Below are 21,562 nucleotides of genomic sequence, written 5' to 3'. Positions count from 1 at the left end.
TAAAACAAACATTTTTCTTGAATAGAAACCTCTTAGTCCAGCTGGTAAATTTAAATAACCTCAGTTGCTGAATAAAGCACCTGTTTAAACCTTAACATGCCTGCCTCAACCACCTCTTTTTGTCTTAGTTTTGCTTCTGTTTTTGGTCAACTTTTATAATAACTTGGGCTGTGACTACTGGCAACCACTTTTGGTAAGACAGGATTGGAATTAGGTTTAAAAGGAATATGAGAATGTTAAGTGCTTGGCACTTGTATGTAAATAAATGCCTGGCATGCATCTGAGTGTATTTCAGATTGTGTTCTGTAGCCAAGAATGAAGAGGCATTGCATTGTGTCTTGCTTTGTATTAGTTCTTTCCATTTAGGGGGAGAAAATCAAATATCAAATGTGTTATACTGGAGTCTGATGATCTTAGCCCATAAAAACGTTTTCATGTGTGTGTGTGTTACTCTTTTGGAAAAAAGAAAATGTTTTGTCCCTTTATGCTTTATGGTTTAATAAATTGCACTTAACTTTGATATTGCTCTCTTATGTTTCATATTCTGTTGGTCTCCATCGTTATGCTGATCTTTTTGAATGCAGATGTTTTCATAGTTTCTACAGATATGTTAATTAGTTCTCTCTGCTGCTCCCTTTCTCCTCTTTCAGTCAGTTCTGTCTATCGTTTCCGAGCGTGTCGTTTCAGTGTTCTCTTTCCTTTCTTGGCTGTCAGTGTCTGCACCACAGCCTGTTGCCACTCTACACTCTTTCAGCTTCAGCTGCTGTTCACATGTCAGCAGGCACCCTCCCTCACCTCCACTTGTGCTGTTTGCCACATCATCCAATCCAGTGTGCCGCCCCCTGGCTTTCGGCCTGTGGCTCTACCGTGCTTTGCTGTTGTTACCCTTCAGGGCTCCTGTGGTAACCTGTGGCCTCCAAGGAAGCCCTTCTCACCTCGCAGTAATTCATTTCCTATTTGTCTCTGTATGTGTAGTCTATATGGTGCAAGATAGCATTTAGTTTCAATCCCCTGATTGACTCTTACTTGTTCCTCTTTGGATACAAAGTGCTTGTAAATTCTCACTAATTAATTCCCTTCCTTGGAGATGATCTGGTAGTCAAGAACTTGGATGGCATTTGGTAATAATTTTGGTTTATCACATTTGCTTCCATTGTGATTGTTAATCTTCATATACCCAGACTGAGGGAGGTCATCCATAATCATTAATATTAATCATTGTGATTTCTATTGACAGCTACTAATCCATGTGGAATTGATAATGGTGGTTGTTCCCATTTGTGTCTGATGTCTCCAGTCAAGCCTTTCTATCAGTGTGCTTGTCCAACTGGGGTCAAACTCCTGGAGAATGGAAAAACCTGCAAAGATGGTAAGATTGATATTATATCCAAAATGGAAAAATTTTATGACAATTGGAATTCTAAATGATTTATTTCTCTTAAATTATTTTGGTATATTAAGTAACATGCTATTTTTTGTAAAAAAAAAAGTTAGCTGCCATTTCTTTTCTCTCTCAGATTTCATATTCATTGGTTGATATCACAATTGATTCCTGTGAAAATGAGTACTTACCTCTTATAAAGAATATTTCTTTAGGGGCCAGCATTGTGGCATAGTGGGTGAATCTGCTGCCTGTGTTTCTGGCATCCCATATAGCTGCCAGTTCAAGTCCCAGCTGCTCCACTTCTAATCCAGCTCCCAGCTAATGTGCCTGGGAAAGCAGTGGAAGATGGCCCAAGTGCTTGGGCCACTGCACCCACATGGGAGACCTGGAAGATGCTTCTGACTCCTGGCTTCGACCTGGCCTAGCCCTGGCCATTATAGCTGTTTGGTGATTGAACGAGTGGATGGAATATCTCTTTTGTCTCCTCTTCTCTCTGTGTAACTCTTTCAATTAGATAAATAAATCTTAAAAGAATAAACATATCTTTAGAGGGTGCTGCTGTGGCACAGCAGGTGAAGCCACTGCCTGCAACATTGGCATCCCACATGGCTGCTGATTTGTGTCCTGGCTGCTTTACTTCTGATCCAGCTCTCTGCTAATGTGCCTGGGAAAGCAGAGGAAGATGACTCAAGTGCTTGAGCCCCTGCTACCCATGTGGGAGACCCAGATGAAGCTCCTGGCTTAAGCCTGCCTCTGCCCTGGCAGTTTCAGCTATTTGGGGAGTAAACTAGCAGATGGAAGATTCATATTCTCATTCATTCTCTCTCTCTCTCTGTAACTCTGCCTCTCAAATACATAAATAAGTCTTAAAAAAAAAAAGAAAAATATATCTTTAATAGTAGGTAACACTTGTAAATAAAGATTCTGTGTGGCTCTCTGCTATGGCCTGGGAAAGCAGTGGAGGATGGCCCAAGTCCTTGGGCCCCTGCACCCACGTGGGAGACCTAGAGGAAGCTCTAGCTTCTGGCTTTGGTTCGGCACAGCTCTGGCCATTGTGGCCAACAGGGAAGTGAACCAGCAGATGGAGACCTCTCTCTCTCTGCCTCTCCTCTCTGTGTAACTCTGACTGTCAAATAAATAAATAAATAAATGAATCTTTTTTTTTTTTTAAAGATCCTGTGTGGAAGAGAAAATGTTTATTAAAGTTATACAAAGAATATCACAGGACAGATATATTTTCAAAAAATGCTTGAAGAATTTTTAAATTGCTTTTTAATGACAGAAACAGTTTCAATAGAAGAAGAAAAAAAATCCAACTGTATTATTTAGAGCAACTTCTTTTTCTATTGAACCACCACCCATTGCTGCTTCTCCTTACTCTTAGCTCCCTGTAGAGAGAGGGCATGCTGTTATAAGTACATTGATGTAGGACATTTCAGGGACTTTTGATTGGGAGGAACACCAGTTCTTTTCTTTCTGTTCTTAACGAGGATGTTACTCTTCGATTTTTACCCTGTGTATCCCCATTGGGTTCTCTAGCAACCAGCAAGACCTGGTAAGAAAATTGTTGTGTTTAGCAGGGGCTTCTTTATCTTAACTCTGAAAAGCAGGAGCCTTCGTTTCAAAGTGTGTTAGAGAGTTCCTGGCAAGGGGGTCAGGGAGTTAGAGCAATGGAATGGAGTCGTGTACAGGATGTTTGTTATGAGTTGGCATTGATAAATTATCCTCATAGTCAAAGGTGAAGCTGGCTGACTCTTGTCAGACGGTTTCCATGGCAAACGATAATTTGGTTTCAATTTAAAACAAAAGGTTTTTGTAATGTGTGTGTGTGTGGTTTTTTTTTTTTTTTTGGTTAAAAAATGTAGTCTGACTTTAAAACAGAAGGTTTATTTTAATAACAGTGGTCTTTCTATTCCCTCATAGCAGGGCACATTTAGCCAGTTTTGAATTTCAGGTTGCATTTGGCAGGTAATACCCTTAATTGTGTTTTGATCACCTTGCTCATATTAACAGCTTCATGACTTATTTGTTTGCAAGGTTTTGGCTGGTTTCTCTTGGTAGTCAGCAGGGACAGTGAATTGTGCAAAGCAGATCCTACTTCTTGCCTGCTGTGGCATTTTGGGTTATGTTTTCTCCTAGTTACAGTTCACTTATAATTAACTCTAGAGTCAAGTCAGATAGCTAATGTTGAGAGTTTTCTTGGCTAAAATTCCAGATTGACAAAGTATTTTCTTTTGGATTCATTTCTTTGGCCAAGAATCTTTTCTTGCTCAGTTGACTCTTTTTTCTTTTTGCTGATGGTTTACTTGAACACTGAAAATGAAAAAAATAAGAGATTATGCTTAATATCTTCATTCTCAACTATGTTCTTATTGAATCCTTATTTAAGTTAAAGCACTTTGTAAGTAGAACTGATTTAAAATAAAAATTGAAAAGTGTTTTTTCAGTAGCAACATATAATTTGATATTTCTTGAATACTTAATGCTTAACATCTTCCTGAGTCTTACTTTTATCTCCTGTAATTTCACAACAGCTTTGTAACATAAAGATGAAGAAATCAGGCTTGGAGAGATTTGATATTTAGCCTAAGTTTGTGTAGGTCCTTGAATCAAGTTGTGTTGGACCACAGTTCTGGTTCTTTAGCACTATGTGTGTTTGTTCCCTCTCTCTGTATTGCTGCTTTCTTCCCCATAACTTCCTATGTCCTTACTTCTGTGAGGTACTGCTCTGTATTTCCATTTGTTAGGACAACTTTACTGAGATGTAATTTATATAGTATAAAACCCATTGAATTCAAGGGTTCAATTCAATGATTTTTAATGCCTTTACAAAGCTTAAGCAGCCATTACCGCAATCCAATTCTATGGCATCCTCATCAGCCACAAGAAGATTCTTATCCTAGATTTCTTGACTTTTTAAAAACATGGTTTTTGAACAAAGGATCTATATCTTACATGTCCTTCCTCCTCTAGTAATCAGCTACTTAGGCTTTTTAGTTATTAGTCATTATTTTCATTATACCTTAAAAAAAAAAACAATTCCAGGGGCTAAATAATGAAACCAGAGACTGGATCACAACTTGATTTGGAGAGTTCAGCCATTGCAATTTGATATTATTACGGGCACTTCATATTTTTGGTGTGTAACTTTCCATTTCCACTCCTATAACCTTTTATACTCACTTGTTTTTCAATTTCTGAAAAAGTTTACATTCTCTGAATGATTAAATATTGCCTGTGACTTTCAAATTATTTGTCTTTATTTCACTTTTGTTATTTTAGGTGCTACAGAATTACTACTTTTAGCCCGAAGGACAGATTTGAGACGCATTTCTTTGGATACACCAGATTTCACAGACATTGTGCTGCAGTTAGAAGATATCCGGCATGCCATTGCCATAGATTACGATCCTGTGGATGGCTATATCTACTGGACCGATGATGAAGTGAGGGCCATACGCCGCTCGTTCATAGATGGATCTGGCAGTCAGTTCGTGGTCACTGCTCAAATTGCCCATCCTGATGGTATTGCTGTTGACTGGGTTGCACGAAATCTTTACTGGACAGACACTGGCACTGATCGAATAGAAGTGACAAGGCTCAATGGGACCATGAGGAAGATCTTGATTTCGGAGGACTTAGAGGAGCCCCGGGCTATTGTGTTAGATCCCATGGTTGGGTAAGAAGGCTCTGTTGTTAGTGAATCTGTCTGGTGTTTCTGTTTTCTTTAGGTGCCTATAGAAACATTGACTAAGACAATAAGAAGTACAATCCGTAAAGTATAAAAGTTGGTTTCCAACCAACAGTTCCCTAATGGCTGTCCATTTTTAGGGTATGCTGATTGGAATAAAATCTCAAGTGAAATAAGTTAATTTTTTGCCTTACATGTCTTGAAATACTTTGTCTAACTTAAGTCTGTGCTGTTGACTTTGGTGTTGTCTGTAACGTGCTGAGATTGCCTCATGACCATGAAAAATTGGGAAAGAAATTGCTTTCAGAATTCTTTCCCATTCCCTGGAAGATGTAACCTTGTCCTGTTTTCAGGGCTTATAGAAAGAATATCTTACTTTATATTTCCTCAAATATGCAAATATCTCGTTTTCTTTTAACTTTGTTAGCATGCAGCTATTCTCCTAAGTCTTATTTTGCTATCCCACCCTCATTATAGTCCAGGGAAGCACAGTTTTCTACACATCTCACCAATGATATTGTTGCTGTGAAGTTTATTCTGAGGACAAACATAGTGATAAATTATCATACCTCAGTGTATACCCGTGCCCCAGAGCCACTTAAATATCCACACGGCTCACTTAGCACTGCAGGAGGAATTAGCTGTTTTGCATATTCAGTTTGTCTTTTGATTATTGCTGCTGGTATAAGCTCTTTATATCAGAGATGACAAAGCATCTGGATAAAGAGCAAAAGTTCAAGGCAAGGAGTACAAAATATTTTGAAAAAGTAAGAAAAGATGAAATCTCATTATTAGGCATTTTCCAGATTCGTTTTAGAAGATGCTGTTTAGCCTGAAAATTTTCAATAGGCTTATTAAAAATGTCTTCAACATGCTCCATATGTTTAAGTCTCATATTTATTACCCCCTATCATGTTGATTGATGATACCAAATTATTATTAGGGGTAGATCTCCCCGTTAGCATATCTGAAAGCTACATTTTGTAATGTATTTTTAACTTGTTTTCTGTCTACTTCTGAAGGTTCATGTATTGGACTGACTGGGGAGAAATACCGAAAATTGAGCGAGCAGCTCTGGATGGTTCCGATCGAGTAGTGTTGGTTAACACTTCTCTTGGTTGGCCGAATGGTTTAGCCTTGGATTATGATGAGGGCAAAATCTACTGGGGAGATGCCAAAACAGACAAAATTGAGGTTTGTTTCTTGCTTTTTCATTTTAAAATCAGTTTTATGAAGGTTTTTGAGTTGGTCATAATCTGATGTGGATATTCTTTACTCAACAATTGTCTAAGGTGCCAGAGGCACCTTTTGTAGAAATTTCACTTAACCCCACATTATGGGAATACTGTATTGTCTTCCACCTAATCTCAGGATTTCTGAGTTATATTGGTGTAAGAAATGGGTGTTCATCTATATTTAATCTTAAAAACTTATGTAACTGATTTTCCTCATTTTGAGTGAACCTGAAATTCCTAGAGGCACACTAAAATTTTTTAAGTTCTGAAGTGGAATTGCTGGCTGTCTTAAGTTAGGAAAACAAAGCCTATATATTTATACACACACACACACGTAATGTGTTGTCATTGTTGGTGTTAGGGGCAGGTGATAGGGTATATTAAATATTAAGATGGTTGTGTGCAAATATTTTTAAAAATTTATGTACTGTATAGATGAGAAATTACTTAACCAAAGCTTGAAAAAAATGTTTATGAAGTGTTTAAGTTTGTGGCGATCAAATTGAATTATGGTAAAAATAGTGGTGAATAGTTTATCAAAATGTTTTGTAAATTGCATATATCCTTGATATTGACTGTAAAGTCTAAAATTCACAACTTTAAATTACATTGTGCAAGAGGTCTTGGGATTGCATACTTAAAACAGAGTTAGGAGCTCATTTTCCCTTGGGGGATGGATGACTTCATTTATAAAGAATGGCTCTTCAGAGTGCAACTGCACCCATCTAATGGGTAGAAAGCTTGGACTGTAGCACAGTTATTTTAGAAAGGTAGTTCTGAAAAGTGCCAGGGACTTGGAGAGAGTAATGAATTAAAAGGCCTTCCTTCCAGAATGAAAACTTGGGCTGGAGGAAATTCATTAGTATTCTACCAGGCTCAAACACTGAAAACAAAATCTCTTATTCTTGCAGCTGGTTCCCATTAATAGAAAATTTCACATAGACTATATGAATTTCCTCCCCACTGTTAGTATTTCACAGCCCTTTTAAAAAATCCAAATGAGTATTTGAATCTTTAACAGCTAGAATTCAGTGCTAATGAGACAAAGGTTATAGATTTTCAGACAGGCTCTTAGCGTCATTTGATGCTGCTTGAGTACAGATTGCCCAACTGATCCCAACCAATTGACACTTTTTTTGTGGTTAACTGGCTAAAGACCATATATGAGAGCATTACCACTATTAGGAAAATAATTTAAGACCTTATAGCCTGGGAGAATATCTGTAGCAATAAAATTTACATAAGGGAAGAACACCTGATCTATTATCACAGAGATTTTTAGAATTCTATATTTGGTCTTCTGTTTTCAGTTTACTATGACTGATTAGCTTGAGAATCAAATCATTGATTTCTTGGTGACAATTTTTCAAGACTTCTCATTTCACATGTATTTAATCCTTTAGAATCTAGAGGGATTCAGGTAAAGAAATGAGAATTTATGGAGGATCTGACAATGTTTAATAATAAAAGGGAATATACATATGATATATGATGTGTTATTAAACAGGATCTGTTTTCTCAGTGTGCAGAGAGTGTAGAAGATCCTAAAATTTGCCTTGTTTCTGGTTTCAATTCTGTCTTCCTGAGCTAAGCCAACAATGTCATTTGTCTCCCCTCCACTTCCGTGGGTGCTTCCAGCATCCTTAAAGTTGCCTTTTAGATCCATCTTTCCTCCAGGTTTGCTGGAACGTAACTGCTATTTGTTCTTTGTCTTCTCTTGGACAGACTGTTTGGTTATTGGTAAATTTACTTCTTGCAGCCTGTACACACACAGACCTTCCCTTCTTGTTTCCCCTGCAGACTGATGAGGCTTTGCTCGTTGGGCGTCAGTGATTTTGTCATTTTCTTTTCAGAGACACATCTGGGAGATCAGAAGGAAGGTGTCACTCCCTTCTTAATGATGTATCGCTGCTGGTATATCGCAAACGAAGGAAAGAGCACAGCTCTTTATATAAATTAATCTTATATAACTGGGGAGAAAAGCTTCAGTTTTCTCATCCTGAGACACCAGCAGTGATGGCAGGCACAACTGCCCCCACCGTTTCATCTCCTTTACTTGACAGTAGGCAGAAAACATAGAAAGCTAACAATTTTTCTTAATGTTTCTTTTTCCAAGATTTATTTGTTATGCAGTAACTGACCTCATCCTTCCCTGGTGACAGATTCCCATTCTGTTCTTGTTCACTTACAGGAGATTCTTAGCTTTTGTCCTGCTCATAAATGAAAGCTGGTTTTGTCTGGGACCATAAGAAAATATAAAGTTATGGTTATGATGGCTCTGTTTTTTTTCTGGAAGGTTTAGAGTTTATTGGGGATCAAACTGCTCTGGGTTTGTAGTATATTTGGAAGGAAAAGATAGTTATTTGTTAAATTATATAGCAATATAAGGCACAGTAAACTCTTGTGTCTTGGGTGGATCATGTGGGAAGAGCTCAAAATTGTCATTCATTTATTCTGTTTGCTGCCTCAATGGAGATTCTTGAGATTGGTTTCTTACTTCCTCTTTTTCTAAGTAGTGACATGATTAGATGCTAGCTGTATTAGGGAAATGGGTGTAAGGATTACAGAAACCAGAGAAAAAGAATGGCAAGCCCTGAGTTTCAGACTTGATTATTATTATTATTATACAGAGTTGAATAAAGAAGTATCACAGCTTTATAATTAGCTTCTAGGAAGGGGGATGAGATACAGTGCTTTCTAATGATGTCACACTTAAAAAAAGCAGTTGTGGGGGCAAGTGTTTGGTACAGTGGTTGAGTCACCATTTGGGACACCTGCATTCCATGTTGAAATCCCTGTGTTTGAATCACAGTTCCAATTCCAGTCCAGTTTCCTGCTAAAGCACACCTGGGAGGCAGCAGGTGCTGGCTCAAGTAGTTGAATCCCTGCCACCATATCAGAAACCTGGGCTGAGTTCTGGATTGCTGGGTTTGTCCTGGCTCAGCTCAAGCTGTTGGGGAAGTGAACCAGTGGATGGAAGATCTCTCTGTTTCTCTGCCATTAAAATAAACACATTTTTCAAAACAAAGACCAAGGCAGTTGTGCTATTGGCTGCTACTTTAATATGAAAATGCCTATGTTGGGATTTGTCTTTATTGGGATGTGTCTGCTTTCTGTACTTAAGAGCTGATAACCACTTATCTGTAGGTGCTATTTAAATGGTATTTGGTGGTGCTTGTGTAGGTTTCTTGTTCATTGTACTTTATTCTCCTTTTTTTTTAAAAAAAGATTTACTTATTTGTTTGAAAGTCAGAGTTACACAGAGAGAAGGAGAGGCCGAGAGACAGAGGTCTTCCATCTGCTGGTTCACTCCCCAATTGGCCACAACAGCCAGAGCTGTACCGATCTGAAGCCAGGAGCCAGGAGATTCTTCTGGGTCTCCCATGTGAATTCAGGGGCCCAAGGACTTTGGGCCATCTTTTACTGCTTTCCCTTGCCATAGCAGAGAGCTGGATCAGAAGTGGAGCAGCCGGGACTGGGACCAGCACCCATATGGGATGTCGGCTCTGCAGGTAGCAGCTTTACTGCTACACCGCAGCGCCGGCCCTGTACTTTATTCTTTATTGCATGTTATGAATAAATTTTCTAGTTTACTTGTCTGCACTGTCCTTCTGCATCAGATAGTTTTCCCTATAGTGTTCTGGGGCCTTTCAATAATAAATGTTAAAACATTAGCAGAAGGAGTAATTAGCATTTTTATGCTAGGCGGAGCATCAAAAAGCCTTTATGTCTGCATTATGTGTGTCTGCTGTAGAAAGAATGACATTGTATCTTAACAACTTCTCATTTTGTTGGTCAGTTTTCACTGCCTAAAACATCTGTTGGCACCTAATGTACTGCTTACAAATAACAGCCAGCACTGCTAATTTATAAATTTAAACATTTCTTGTCATGATATAAAATTAAGAATGCTTTTCTCATTATATACCAGTTTAACTGATTGACAGAATTAGCATATTTTGAATACTAGCTTTATTAAAAATAATATTTAATAACACTATTGGTAATAATAGCTAAATTTCCCTCAGCATTCATTTTCTCAATATACTTTGTTTCAGCCTTGCCTTTCTCCATTTTATATCTGAACTCTCCCCACAGTGCAGCAGCACCTGGTAGTTATAGATAAAAAGAGAGGTTTTCCTGTCTACTTTAAGGGCATGTAGATTCACTTTAAATCTTAGTGTAAGTTTCTCTAGTTTAGAGGATACACTAACCATACGTAGTTTTGTCCATATCTAATTATACCTGGCACAACTTTGTTGGAAAACAGAAAAAGAGATTACTAGAACCTTTAGTACCCAGAAATTTTGAATAAAGAGGGTATTATTGTGAATGATGTATGTTGAAAACTTGGCATTTGGTGAATGTTCTGTTTTATATTCTAAGCCTTAAACTTCAGGGCTGCATTTTCCCCTGATGGCAACTTCCTCTGTTTTATCAATATCTTAATAAGGAAGTTTGTTTCCCAAGTATTCAGATTTCTTTTTATAAAGGAATCTCTTTGTTTTGTATCTTTAGCCTTTGTGTTATGAATGTCTGTTAAGACACACAAGGACCTGCTTATGATTCTTTTTTCCCTACTGTTGGTTTCCAAGGTTAACTCTTCTTTAAGAAATTATAATAAAACAGTTGGCTGTTGTTGAGATAAAGTATTCTAATCATGATAAATTTTAGCAAGTACTTCCTTTAGGATCTGCATTTCATAACATTTAGTGTTTTTTTTTTTTTTTAATCCATCTGCTGGTTCTTTTTTTTTTTTTTTTTTAAGAGATGTATTTATTTTTTTATTTGACAGGTAGAGTTTACAGACAGAGAGAGAGACAGAGAGAAAGGTCTTCCCTCTGTTGGTTCACCCCCCAAACGGCCGCTACGGCCAGCGCTGTGCCGATCTGAAGCCAGGAGCCAGGTGCTTCCTCCTGGTCTCCCATGCGGGTGCAGGGCCCAAGCACTTGGGCCATCCTCCACTGCCCTCCCGGGCCACAGCAGAGAGCTGGACTGGAAGAGGAGCAACCGGGACTAGAACCCGGTGCCCGTATGGGATGCTGGTGCCGCGGGCGGAAGATTAACCAAGTGAGCCACGACGCCAGCGCCATTTAGTGTTTCTTAAAATTGGTTTTACTTTTAGTTTGAAAAATATTCAAGACAATGAGCTTTAATTCCTATATCTTGGTGCATTTCTGCTAGTTTCTCACACAGTATGTATGTGTGTGAATTTGTATTTTCTCCCAGATCTTGATGACATCTGATCACGTATTCTGGACCTGTATTCGTTGAGCAGTGAATGTGGTGCTGTGGTACATCTCATGATAATAAACTCATAAACTCCTTTCTGAAAGATGTCAGTTGATATTCAGTCCTAGCAGCATTATTATCTTGTTATAATCTACAACAGCCAAAATAGTACATCATCCAGTTTTATGCTCGGTTGTCTCATTATTCAATCTACTTTGGCTCTAAAAATAAATTATTCCAAGCGTATAATGAGAGAAATGTGCTTGATGATGGGTGTAATCATGCCATCTTAAACTGCCACAACAAATCCTAGAGCCCCACCAAACAAGGTGCTTTGCCTCAGTTAGGAGTTTTTATAGTTTTATCTATAAAGTTAGGATAATTTGATGCATGCTGGTACTTAGCATTTTATTGGCCAAGTTTAAACTTGTTTTTGAATCATTTTTTTAAAAATGTGCTGCTGTTAAATTTTTTCATCCCATTTTTAAAAAAAAAATTATTTATTTTGAAACTCAGAATTACAGAGAGAGAGGGAGAGACAGAATCTTCCATCCATAGGTTCACTCTCCAGGTGCCACAGGTGGCCAGGACTGGGCCAGGCTGAAGCCAGGAGCCAAGAGCTTCATCTGGGTCTCCTTTGTGGATGCAGAGGCCCAAGGACTTTGGTCATCCTCCACTGCTTTCCCAGGCCATTAGCAGGGAGCTGGATTGGAAGTGGAGTAGCCAGGCACCCAAATGGGATGTCAGCATTGAAGGTGACAACTTTATGTGCTACACAGCACTGGCCCCATACCACATTATTAGTATAAGATCATTTAATGTGTGTAGAGATAATTTTTATTTCAATGTGATTATTTTAAAAGTACTTTATTCCTTTGGGTTTTGTACTTCTGAAGAGCACTGATTTTAGTGTTCTCTACTTTCTTGAGAAGAGGGACCAGACTTTTAACAATTTATAAAAGTATTTAGTTGTTTAAGAGTGGTAATCTCTGGGGCTGGTGCTATGGCATGGCAGGTAAAAGTGCTGCCTGCAGTGCCAGCATCCCAAATGGGCACTGGTTCAAGTCCTGGCTGCTGCTCTTCCTATGCAGCTCTCTGCTGTGGCCTGTGAAAGCAGTGGAAGGTGACCCAAGTCCCTGGGCACCTGTGCCCATATGGGAGACCTGGAAGAAGCTCCTGGCTCCTGGCTTCGGATTAGCCCAGCCCTGGCCGTTGCTGCCATTTGGGGTGTGAACCAACAGATGAAAGACTTCTCTCTTTCTCTCTCTGCCTCTGCCTCTCTGTAACTCTGCCTTTCAAATAAATAAATCTTTAAAAAAAAAAAAAAAAAAAAGGAAAGAGTGGCAACCTTTCTTTTTGTTGTTGATGAAACATTTTATAATATTGGGCCCTGACCTTAATTCTTTTGTTGATTAGTTGGGTGACCTTAGACACTTCACGTATCTCTAGTCTTTATATTTTACCCAGTAAAACCACTTGAACCAACTACTGTTTAAGGTTCCTTTTGAGTTATAACATATTCTGATGTTAACTCTACTAATTGTATATCTAAGGGTAACAACCAAGAATCCATTTTGCTTGAGGGAATTGCTGAAAGGAAACATATTGCAGATGACAAGAATATCTTTTGGTTTTCTTCCAACTTTTCCTTTTATGCTGTGCAGTTAATTTCTAAACAAAGCTTGTTGGAAGTTCAAAATCTTTAGGAACTCAGTTTACCAAAACAACCTCTCCTGATAAGCTATCTGTTTAGTTTTGTATTGACCTGTAAACAAGCTTCTCCAATACTAATATGGTTGGTAGATTTAAATTAATATTTAAAACTGTTTTTTGATGCTCACCAAACATACGACTTTTTCCACCTGCTGGTGGAGTTTGAATAAAATACTGTTTACCAGAATCAATCGACCAACCGACCTACCTACCAACCTTCCTTCCTTCCTTCCTTCCTTCCTTCCTTCCTTCCTTCCTTCCTTCCTTCCTTCCTTCCTTCCTTCCTTCCTTCTCTCCCTCCCTCCCTTTTTTGTCTCTCTCTCTTTTGTAAAGATTTATTTATTTACTTGAAAGGGTTACAGAGTGAGGGGGAGAGATAGATATCTTACAACCCCCCCTTTTTTTTCCTTTTCTTTTTTTCTTTTCTTTTTTTTTTTTTTTTTTTTACAGACAGAGTGGACAGAGAGAGACAGAGAGAAAGGTCTTCCATTGCTGTTGGTTCACCCTCCAATGGCAGCTGCGGCCGGCGCACCGCACTGATCCAAATCCAGGAGCCAGGTGCTTCTCTTGGTCTCCTGTGCTGGTGCAGGGCCCAAGGACTTGGGCCATCCTCCACTGCACTCCCTGGCCATAGCAGAGAGCTGGCCTGGAAGAGGGGCAACCGGGACAGAATCCGGCACCCCGACCAGGACTAGAACCCGGTGTGCCGGCGCTGCTAGGCGGAGGATTAGCCTAGTGAGCTGCGGCGCCGGCCCCAACCCCTTTTTCACTCCCCAGATGGCCTTAATGGCTGGGGCTGGACCAGGCCAAAACCAGGAGCCAGGACTTCTGGATCTCCCACGTGGATCTCGTGGGCCCAAGCACCTAGGCCATCTTCCACTGCTTTTCCCATGCAATTAGCATTGAAGATGGTTCTGAAGTAGAGCAGCCAGGACACAAACCTGCTCCCATATGGGATGTCTGCATCTCAGGTGGTGGTTTTACCTGCTGTGCCACAGTGCTAGCCCCCAGGAGCTTATTTCTTTATATGTAAGTAACTATTATAGTTTTAAAGGGGTCAAAGAGATTTTATTTTTATTGTTTTTGGAAGGGTTAGAAAGGGTAGGTGGACAGATAATGGCAAGACCATAGATTCAGGACTTCATGGGAAGGAGTTTGCAAAGCATTGAGCAGTGATAGGTATTTTAACTAGCTATGATTTAAAGTCATTAACAACTACTTAAGGATTCTAATAGTTATTCCTAAATTTACCCATAATGAACAAAAGATTCTCCTTCAGTTTTTTTCTACTTTGAGTGTAATCTGCAATTTAAAATTTTAGATTTAAAGTATATAATGCTGGCTCTATAATTTTCTTGTTGAACTCTTCACTCAGTGCAGTGTAATTTTTTTCTTGTTAGATTTTATCTGAAATAACTAAATCTCAGAGAAGGATTTGGAGTCCTTTTATTCTGCTCAAAATTTCAGTGCATTGTATTGCTTTAAAATTTCACTTGCAATTTTGAGCTGCAGAAATCTTCTGGACTTTTGTAAGCAGGGATGGAATTAGAGGCTTCACACAATTAATGCAACGTCTGCTCAGATTTATTTGGGGTGTGTTTGGAGGGGTTGACTAATGATTTGGTGTTTTATACTTGGTGAATATTTATAATACACTATTTTTACTGACTGTGATTCTTAGACCATGAAAAAAAAAAAAAAGCCCTATGTGCCACTCTCTCATATACCATTAGTCTGCAAATAGTAATAGTTTTCTCATAATAGACATTTTCCATACACTTCAGAACATTTTTTTAAAAAAAGATTTATTTATTTTTGTTTGAAAAAGTTACATAGAGAGAAGGAGAGGCAGAGAGAGAGAGAGAGAGAGGTCCTCCATCTGATGGTTCACTCCCCAGATGACCACAACAGCCGGAGCTGTGCCAATCCGAAGCCAGGAGCCAGGAGCTTCTTCCAGGTCTCCCACATGGGTGCAAGGGCCCAAGGACTTTGGGCCATCTTGTACTGCCTTCCCAGGCCATATCAGAGAGCTGCATCAGAAGTGGATAAGCTGGGACTAGAACCGGCGCCCATATGGATGTCGGCTCTGCAGGCAGTGGCTTTACTGCTACACCACAACAGCACTGGCCCTGTACTTTATTCTTTATTGCACGTTATGAACCAGCACCCATGTGGGATGCCAGCGCCTCAGGCCAGGGCGTTAACCCACTGCGCCACAGCACCGACCCCTCAAAACATTTTTTAAAAGATTTATTTATTATTTGAAAGTCAGAGTTACACAGAGAGAGGAGAGGAGGCAGAGAGGGAGGGAGAAAGGGAGGGAGGGAGGGAGGTAGGGAGGTCAGTTGGTCTTCCATCTGCTGGTTCACTCCCCAGATGGATGCAACAGCTGGAGCTGCGCTGATCTGAAGCCAGGAGCCAGGAGCTTCTTTCAGGTCTCCCACATGGGTGCAGGGGCCCAAGCACTTGGGCCATCTTTCAGTGCTTTCCCAGGTTGTGGCAGAGAGCTAGATTGGAACAGGAGCAGCCGGGACACAAATGGGTGTCCATGTGGGATGTTGGCGCCACAGGAGTAGGCTTAGCCCAGTATGTCACAGCGCCAGCCCCTTGTTTCCATCATTTTTAAAGCACTTTCTGGAACAGTGTGTTTCAGCCTCATCTTAGTTTTTTGTGCCGCACTTCTAGAATCAGTTTCTCTAAAGAGGCCTGGTTCTTTTTAATAAATATTGTTTGAATTTTATATTAGCTGTAAGATGTACTCATTGGTACTGGAGTAGCTTGCCTTTTATTATTAAGACATTATAATTGATTTTTTTTCTACTCAGATTCTACTCTTTTAGCTGAGCTTGAAAAGAATGAGAGGAAAAGAGGTGGTTTTCCATTGTTAACATTTTTGTGTTTTCCCCTGTAGAGTTTGTTTGAGGCCTAAAGACAGTGGGACTTTCAGAAGACCTTGTGACATAGTTGAGTGTAATTGACCAAGGTGATGTTACTGCTGTTAGTCGCAGTGATGATTTTATGTGGAAATCAGTGAACTACTTAGTGCTGTTATTATATTTTACTTCTCTTCTTGTAATAAATTCACTTGTATGTGCTCGGACATGATATGTGTTAAGCTAGGTTAAAGGACTTTGAATGTGGCACTAAAACTGCCCTACTGCTTCCTTAAACAGGTGCACAGTATCCCTTTACTTTGCTTACTGGGTCCAAAGGATTTCTCTTCACTTGTCACCTCAGTGAGATTTGGCATGATTGAAATGTTGTTTCTGTGGATATATATTCTGTTCTTTAAAACACCATTCTTGGGAATTTTTATTTTATGACTTACAAAGTTGTATCAGAGAAAGTACAATCCCCAGCTCCCAATCCTACTTGTCTCTCTTATTTATAAACTCTTAATTAACTGCTTGTTGAGATCTTGGCTGGAGCAATGAAAGTAGAACGGTTCATTTTGAATATAATTTGAGTTGCTCTTCTGAAACTCTGTAGTGTTCCCACTCCAGCTCTTTTTATGATAGGTGTTTGGTTGTCCTACTGTCATCTGTTCCTTGAACGTGTTCAGTCAAGTGAAGTTGCGTAGCAGCAATTTTGGTAGTAGACTGGCCACATTCCAAGATTTCATGGGTAATCCTGCCTTGACATTTAATGAGCTGATGAAACTGCTTGAAAACTGGATGTGCCGTCTAGAAGTTTCGCTATTACCTCTTCTTTGTGCCGATATTATGGTTAACCCACATCTATTTCCTGTTGTGGCCTCTATTCTCAGTGTGGTTTGTGATACTTGGGAATGCCTCAGAATGTTAAACCCTATACCACAATGTGGTTAAAGCAACTGTAACCACTGGAGACTCTGGTTTCAGATTTAAAGTTAGACTCAGAAGTGACAGAAGTCTAATGTCAGTTTAAGTAATTAAAACACTCTGAGGTAGTACAGGGAAGCTCACTCTCAAGAGTTGCCAGATTTAATTAATGTTGGCCCCACTTTTAAAGCATAAGAGTAATCTTCAGGAATTACCTAAATTGGTTCATTTGTTCTGGGGTCAGAATATACAAACAAGCTTTTACCAGTATTTATGTTATTTTAGACAAACGGGGCTTAAAACTATATTTATAGCCCTGGTAACTTGTCCAAAACTGTTGCTTATTGGAGATGAGAAATGTAATGGTGATCTTCTTTGAGACAGAGCAGCATGTTCTTGTTTTGTGGTGGTCCTACTAAGTCGAAAGAGATTGTGTGGCTGGTACGAGAGACATATTCAGTGGAGAAGCCAATTTTCTAATAGGAGTGTGAACTCTGCAAAAGTAATTGAAGGCAACTGATTTCAAAAAGCAATCATTGGACTTTGTATAAAGGAAAATATCTTTTCTTTAGATGCAAAGTCTCATAATCAGATTTTGTTTAAGCTGTTGATCACTTAATCTCTTCAGAGGATTCTTATAATTGCTTTATATATCATAGTAACAACAAAAATAACAGCATTTATTAACAGCAGCAGTTATTATCATTATTATTATTTAAGTGCTCTTGGACTTGGTTCTTATCTTCCTGCCCCTTCGTTTTTCTTTTAATTATAAAACATTTCAGACACATGGAAATTAGAGTGAAGATTATCATGACCCACCCAGCTTCATTCATTATTAGTTATGTGGCCAACCTAGAATGCAGACTGTCATAAGGGAAGAGCCAAGGAAATAGCAGAGATGGATTTTCTTATTCATATGAATATAAATACAGAATCAAGTCTTTGTCCTTGTTCTTAGAAATCCCAGCTAGTAATCTGAAATGTAACCTTGTAAATGCTGCATAAAAAGAATATTCAGCTATGCTTTACTTTACATTAGAGATAATTGAATCCCATAATAAGGGAAGGCATTTGGCCTAGTGGTTAAATTGCCAGTTGGGGATGCCTGCATCCCACAGTGGAGTGCCTGGGTTCAAGTCCAGCTCTGCTTCTGATTGTAGCTTCCTGGTAATGTACATCCTGAGAGGGCAGCACGTGACAGCTCAAGTAGTGGGCTCCTTGCCACCCAGGTGTGAGACTTAGCTTTAGCTCCTGGCTCCTGCGTGTGGCCTGATCCAATCCCAGCTGATGCAGGCAATTTGAGGAATGAACCAGCAGATTGGGAGCACTGTCTCTCAAATAAATAAAAACAAACTGGGAAAGCAACTGGGAAGAAGGAAAAACCAAATGGAAGACATCTAATTGTGGCTTTGCCGAGCTTGATGGGTCTAGGGCATGACTGAAAATAACAGGTATGGGAGGAGACAGTGAACTGAAAAAGATCCCAGTTAGTTTGTTTTTATTTATTTATTTTTTTGTAGTCATCACTGTGAAATTCTAATTCTGCACAGTCTAATGTGTAGTCACTAGCCAGATGTGGCTATGGAGCACTTAAAAATGTGACTAGTGTGAATTACGTACCTCAAATATGTTAAATACATATTAAGAAGACCTAGAATGACAACCTAAGATCTCATTAATGGAGTTTTTATCACTGATGTCATATTGAACTAAAGTACTTGATATATGCCCGGCTAAATAAGATATTATAGTGTTAAAATTAATTTCACTGCCTTTTTTACTTAATAAAATCTAATTACTGAAAATTTAAGATTGACACATGTTGCTCACATTGAGGATTTGCAGGAGGGTACTTAAAAAAGTTCTTGGTGAGGCCGGCACTGTGACTCAATAGGTTAATCCTCTGCCTGTGGTCCCTGTATCCCATATGGGCGCTGGTTCTGGTCCCGGCTGCTCCACTTCCAATCCAGCTCTCTGCTGTGACCTGAGAAAGCAGTAGAAGATGGCTCAAGTCCTTGGGCCCTTGCTCCCACATGGGAGACCCAGAGGAGGCTCCTTGCTCCTGGCTTTGGATGGGCGCAGCTCTGGCTGTTGTGGCCATTTGGGGAGTGAACCAGGGAAGGAAGACCTTTCTCTCTGTCTTTCCCTCTCACTGTCTGTAACTCTACCTCTCAAATACAATAAAATCTTAAAAAAAAAAAAAGTTCATGGGATGTATGTGTTAACCTAGCGGTTGAGAGCCTGCAACCCACATTGTAGCCCCTAAGTTTGATTCCCTACTCTGGCTCCTGACTTTTCCTGCTATTGCAAATTCTGGGATACAGTGGTGATATCTCAAATAATTGGATTTATGCCACCCATGGGTCTCAGCTTCATTCCGTCTTACCTGTCTCTCTTCTGAGACTCAAAGAAAGGGTTATGGGGGCTGGCATTTGTGACATGGTAGGTTTAGTTGCTACCTACAACCCTGTCATCCCATATGATTGCTGGTTCAAATCCCCAGCTGCTCCACTTTCCCTGCTAATGCACCTGGGAAAGCAGTGGAAGATGGGCCAAGTGCTTGGGCCTCTGCACCCACATGGGAGACCTGAATGAAGTTCCTGGCTCCTGGCTTCAGCCTGGCCCAATCCCAGTCATTTGGAGAGGTGAAGGTTTCGCTCTCTCTCTCTCTCTCTTAACACTGCTTTTCAAAGACATAAATCTTAAAAGAAAAAGCTAATGGAAAATGGAATTAATAAGTTTATTCTGATAAAAATAATTTGAAATCCATGCTTACATCAGACCTTTAAAAAGTTCATTACGGGGCTGGCGCTGTGGTGTAGAAGCTTAAGCATCTGCATGTGGGTACTGGCATCCCATACGGGTGCCAGTTCGAGTCCTAGCTGTTCCACTGTGATCCAGCTCCTTGGCTGATGGTCTGGAAAAGTGGTAGAAGATGGCCCAAGTGTTTGGGCCCCTGCACCTGCATGGGAGCCCTGGAGGAATCTACTGGCTCCTGGCTTTGTGTCAGCTCAGAACTGGCCCTTGTGGCCATTTGGGGAGTGACCCAGCAGAACCTTTCCCTTTGTCTCTTGCTCTCTAACTATGCCTCGGAATTAAATAAATAAATCTTAAAATAAATAAATAAAAAGTTCATTAAAATATGTATTAGTAAAAAACATGAATTTCAGTTTTTTGCATCAACATAAACTTGTTTTAATTCCATTTTTCCACAAACTCTCTTAAGTACCCTTTGTACTTTATTTTTCTTGGACACTACTATGTTAGACCCTACTTTGTTGTAAAAACAGTATATGAGGACAGGGAGATAGGGAATTAAGAGAAATAATGTGTTTACAAAATTATGTTTAAAAAAATCTTTGGCACATATTAATTACATTGTTTAGTTTGAAATAGATGTGAACTGACTTTTTTTGTTTTGGTGTATACTTATCAAAAAAAATACCTGTTAGTTTTTGCTTTTTTTTTTTTTGACAGGCAGAGTTAGACAGACAGAGAGAGAGAGAGAGAGAGAGAGAAAGGTCTTCCTTCCGTTGGTTCACCCCCCAAATGACCACTACGGCCGGCGCGCTGCACCATCCAAAGCCAGGAGCCATGTGCTTCTCCCGGTCTCCCATGCGGGTGCAGGGCCCAAGGACTTGGGCCATCCTCCACTGCCTTCCCGGGCCACAGCAGAGAGCTGGACTGGAAGAGGAGCAACCAGGACAGAATCCAGTGCCCCAACTGGGACTAGAGCCCTGGCTACCAGTGCCGTAGGCGGAGGATTAGCCAAGTGAGCCGCAGTGCCGGCCAGTTTTTGCTTTTAAAGTAAGTGGACAAGAAGTAGCTGGAAAGGGCTAATGCTGGTCTGGTGGGTAAAACAACCCATCTTTAATTGTGGCTTTTCAGAAACTGAATTTGAGTTCCTGGCCACTGCTACTCTGAAGACCTTCTTAAGAGTGCCATTGCCATTTGTTGTTTCACCAGATGTTGTGAAGAACTTTTTTAAAAAATATGTCCTTTGCACTCTTTCTTCTTCCTGAGACCCTTGTTTGTACTGATCCAAACCCCAGTTTTGTCAAGGCACTAGAGTGAAGGTGAGCAAAGCGTTTCTGATGTATAGCCCTTTATCTGTAAATCTGAAATCCAGACAACTCTGAAAGCCAAGCATCTTTTTAGTCGGTCGAAAAACCTGTCATGCGCAGTGTCAGACTCTTTGTGGTCATTATTTATTCCACCTTGTGGAAATACTTGCATGTTTCCTTGCAGGAATATTGATGTGTTTGGCAATGAGGTGCTGCCCTGAATCCAAATAGAGGTGTTGTGCAATGAGTGTTGTGTTAACTTTTATGAATATCCAAAACAATCTGTACCCTGAAATGTGACTGGCCCCAACACTTTCAGATAAGGAATTTTGGACTTCTGTACCATCGCACAGATAGCTGAAAATATTTTGCCAATCATAATTCTGTAATTAAGACACTTGTCTTTCATAAACAACCTAACACAAGGTAAAGGTAGCTGA

The 21,562-nt window shown here is 39.7% G+C and overlaps 1 protein-coding gene across 1 annotated transcript in view; it reads left to right on the top strand.

The window, feature by feature from the left end:
* The window catches only part of LRP6 (LDL receptor related protein 6), a 185,385-nt gene that overhangs the window by 110,262 nt on the left and 53,561 nt on the right, over nucleotides 1–21,562 (top strand). Inside the window, exons 5-7 of the mRNA XM_062194835.1 lie at nucleotides 1,238–1,369; nucleotides 4,667–5,063; nucleotides 6,098–6,269. Coding sequence (XP_062050819.1) covers nucleotides 1,238–1,369; nucleotides 4,667–5,063; nucleotides 6,098–6,269 — 701 coding nt within the window. The remainder of the gene's footprint in view (nucleotides 1–1,237; nucleotides 1,370–4,666; nucleotides 5,064–6,097; nucleotides 6,270–21,562) is intronic.

The sequence above is a fragment of the Lepus europaeus genome, chromosome 6, assembly GCF_033115175.1.
Source record: "Lepus europaeus isolate LE1 chromosome 6, mLepTim1.pri, whole genome shotgun sequence".
In the NCBI taxonomy this organism is placed as follows: Eukaryota; Metazoa; Chordata; class Mammalia; order Lagomorpha; family Leporidae; genus Lepus; species Lepus europaeus.
Note: the sequence above shows the minus strand (reverse complement) of the source record. Positions and strands in the feature narration are given on the sequence as shown.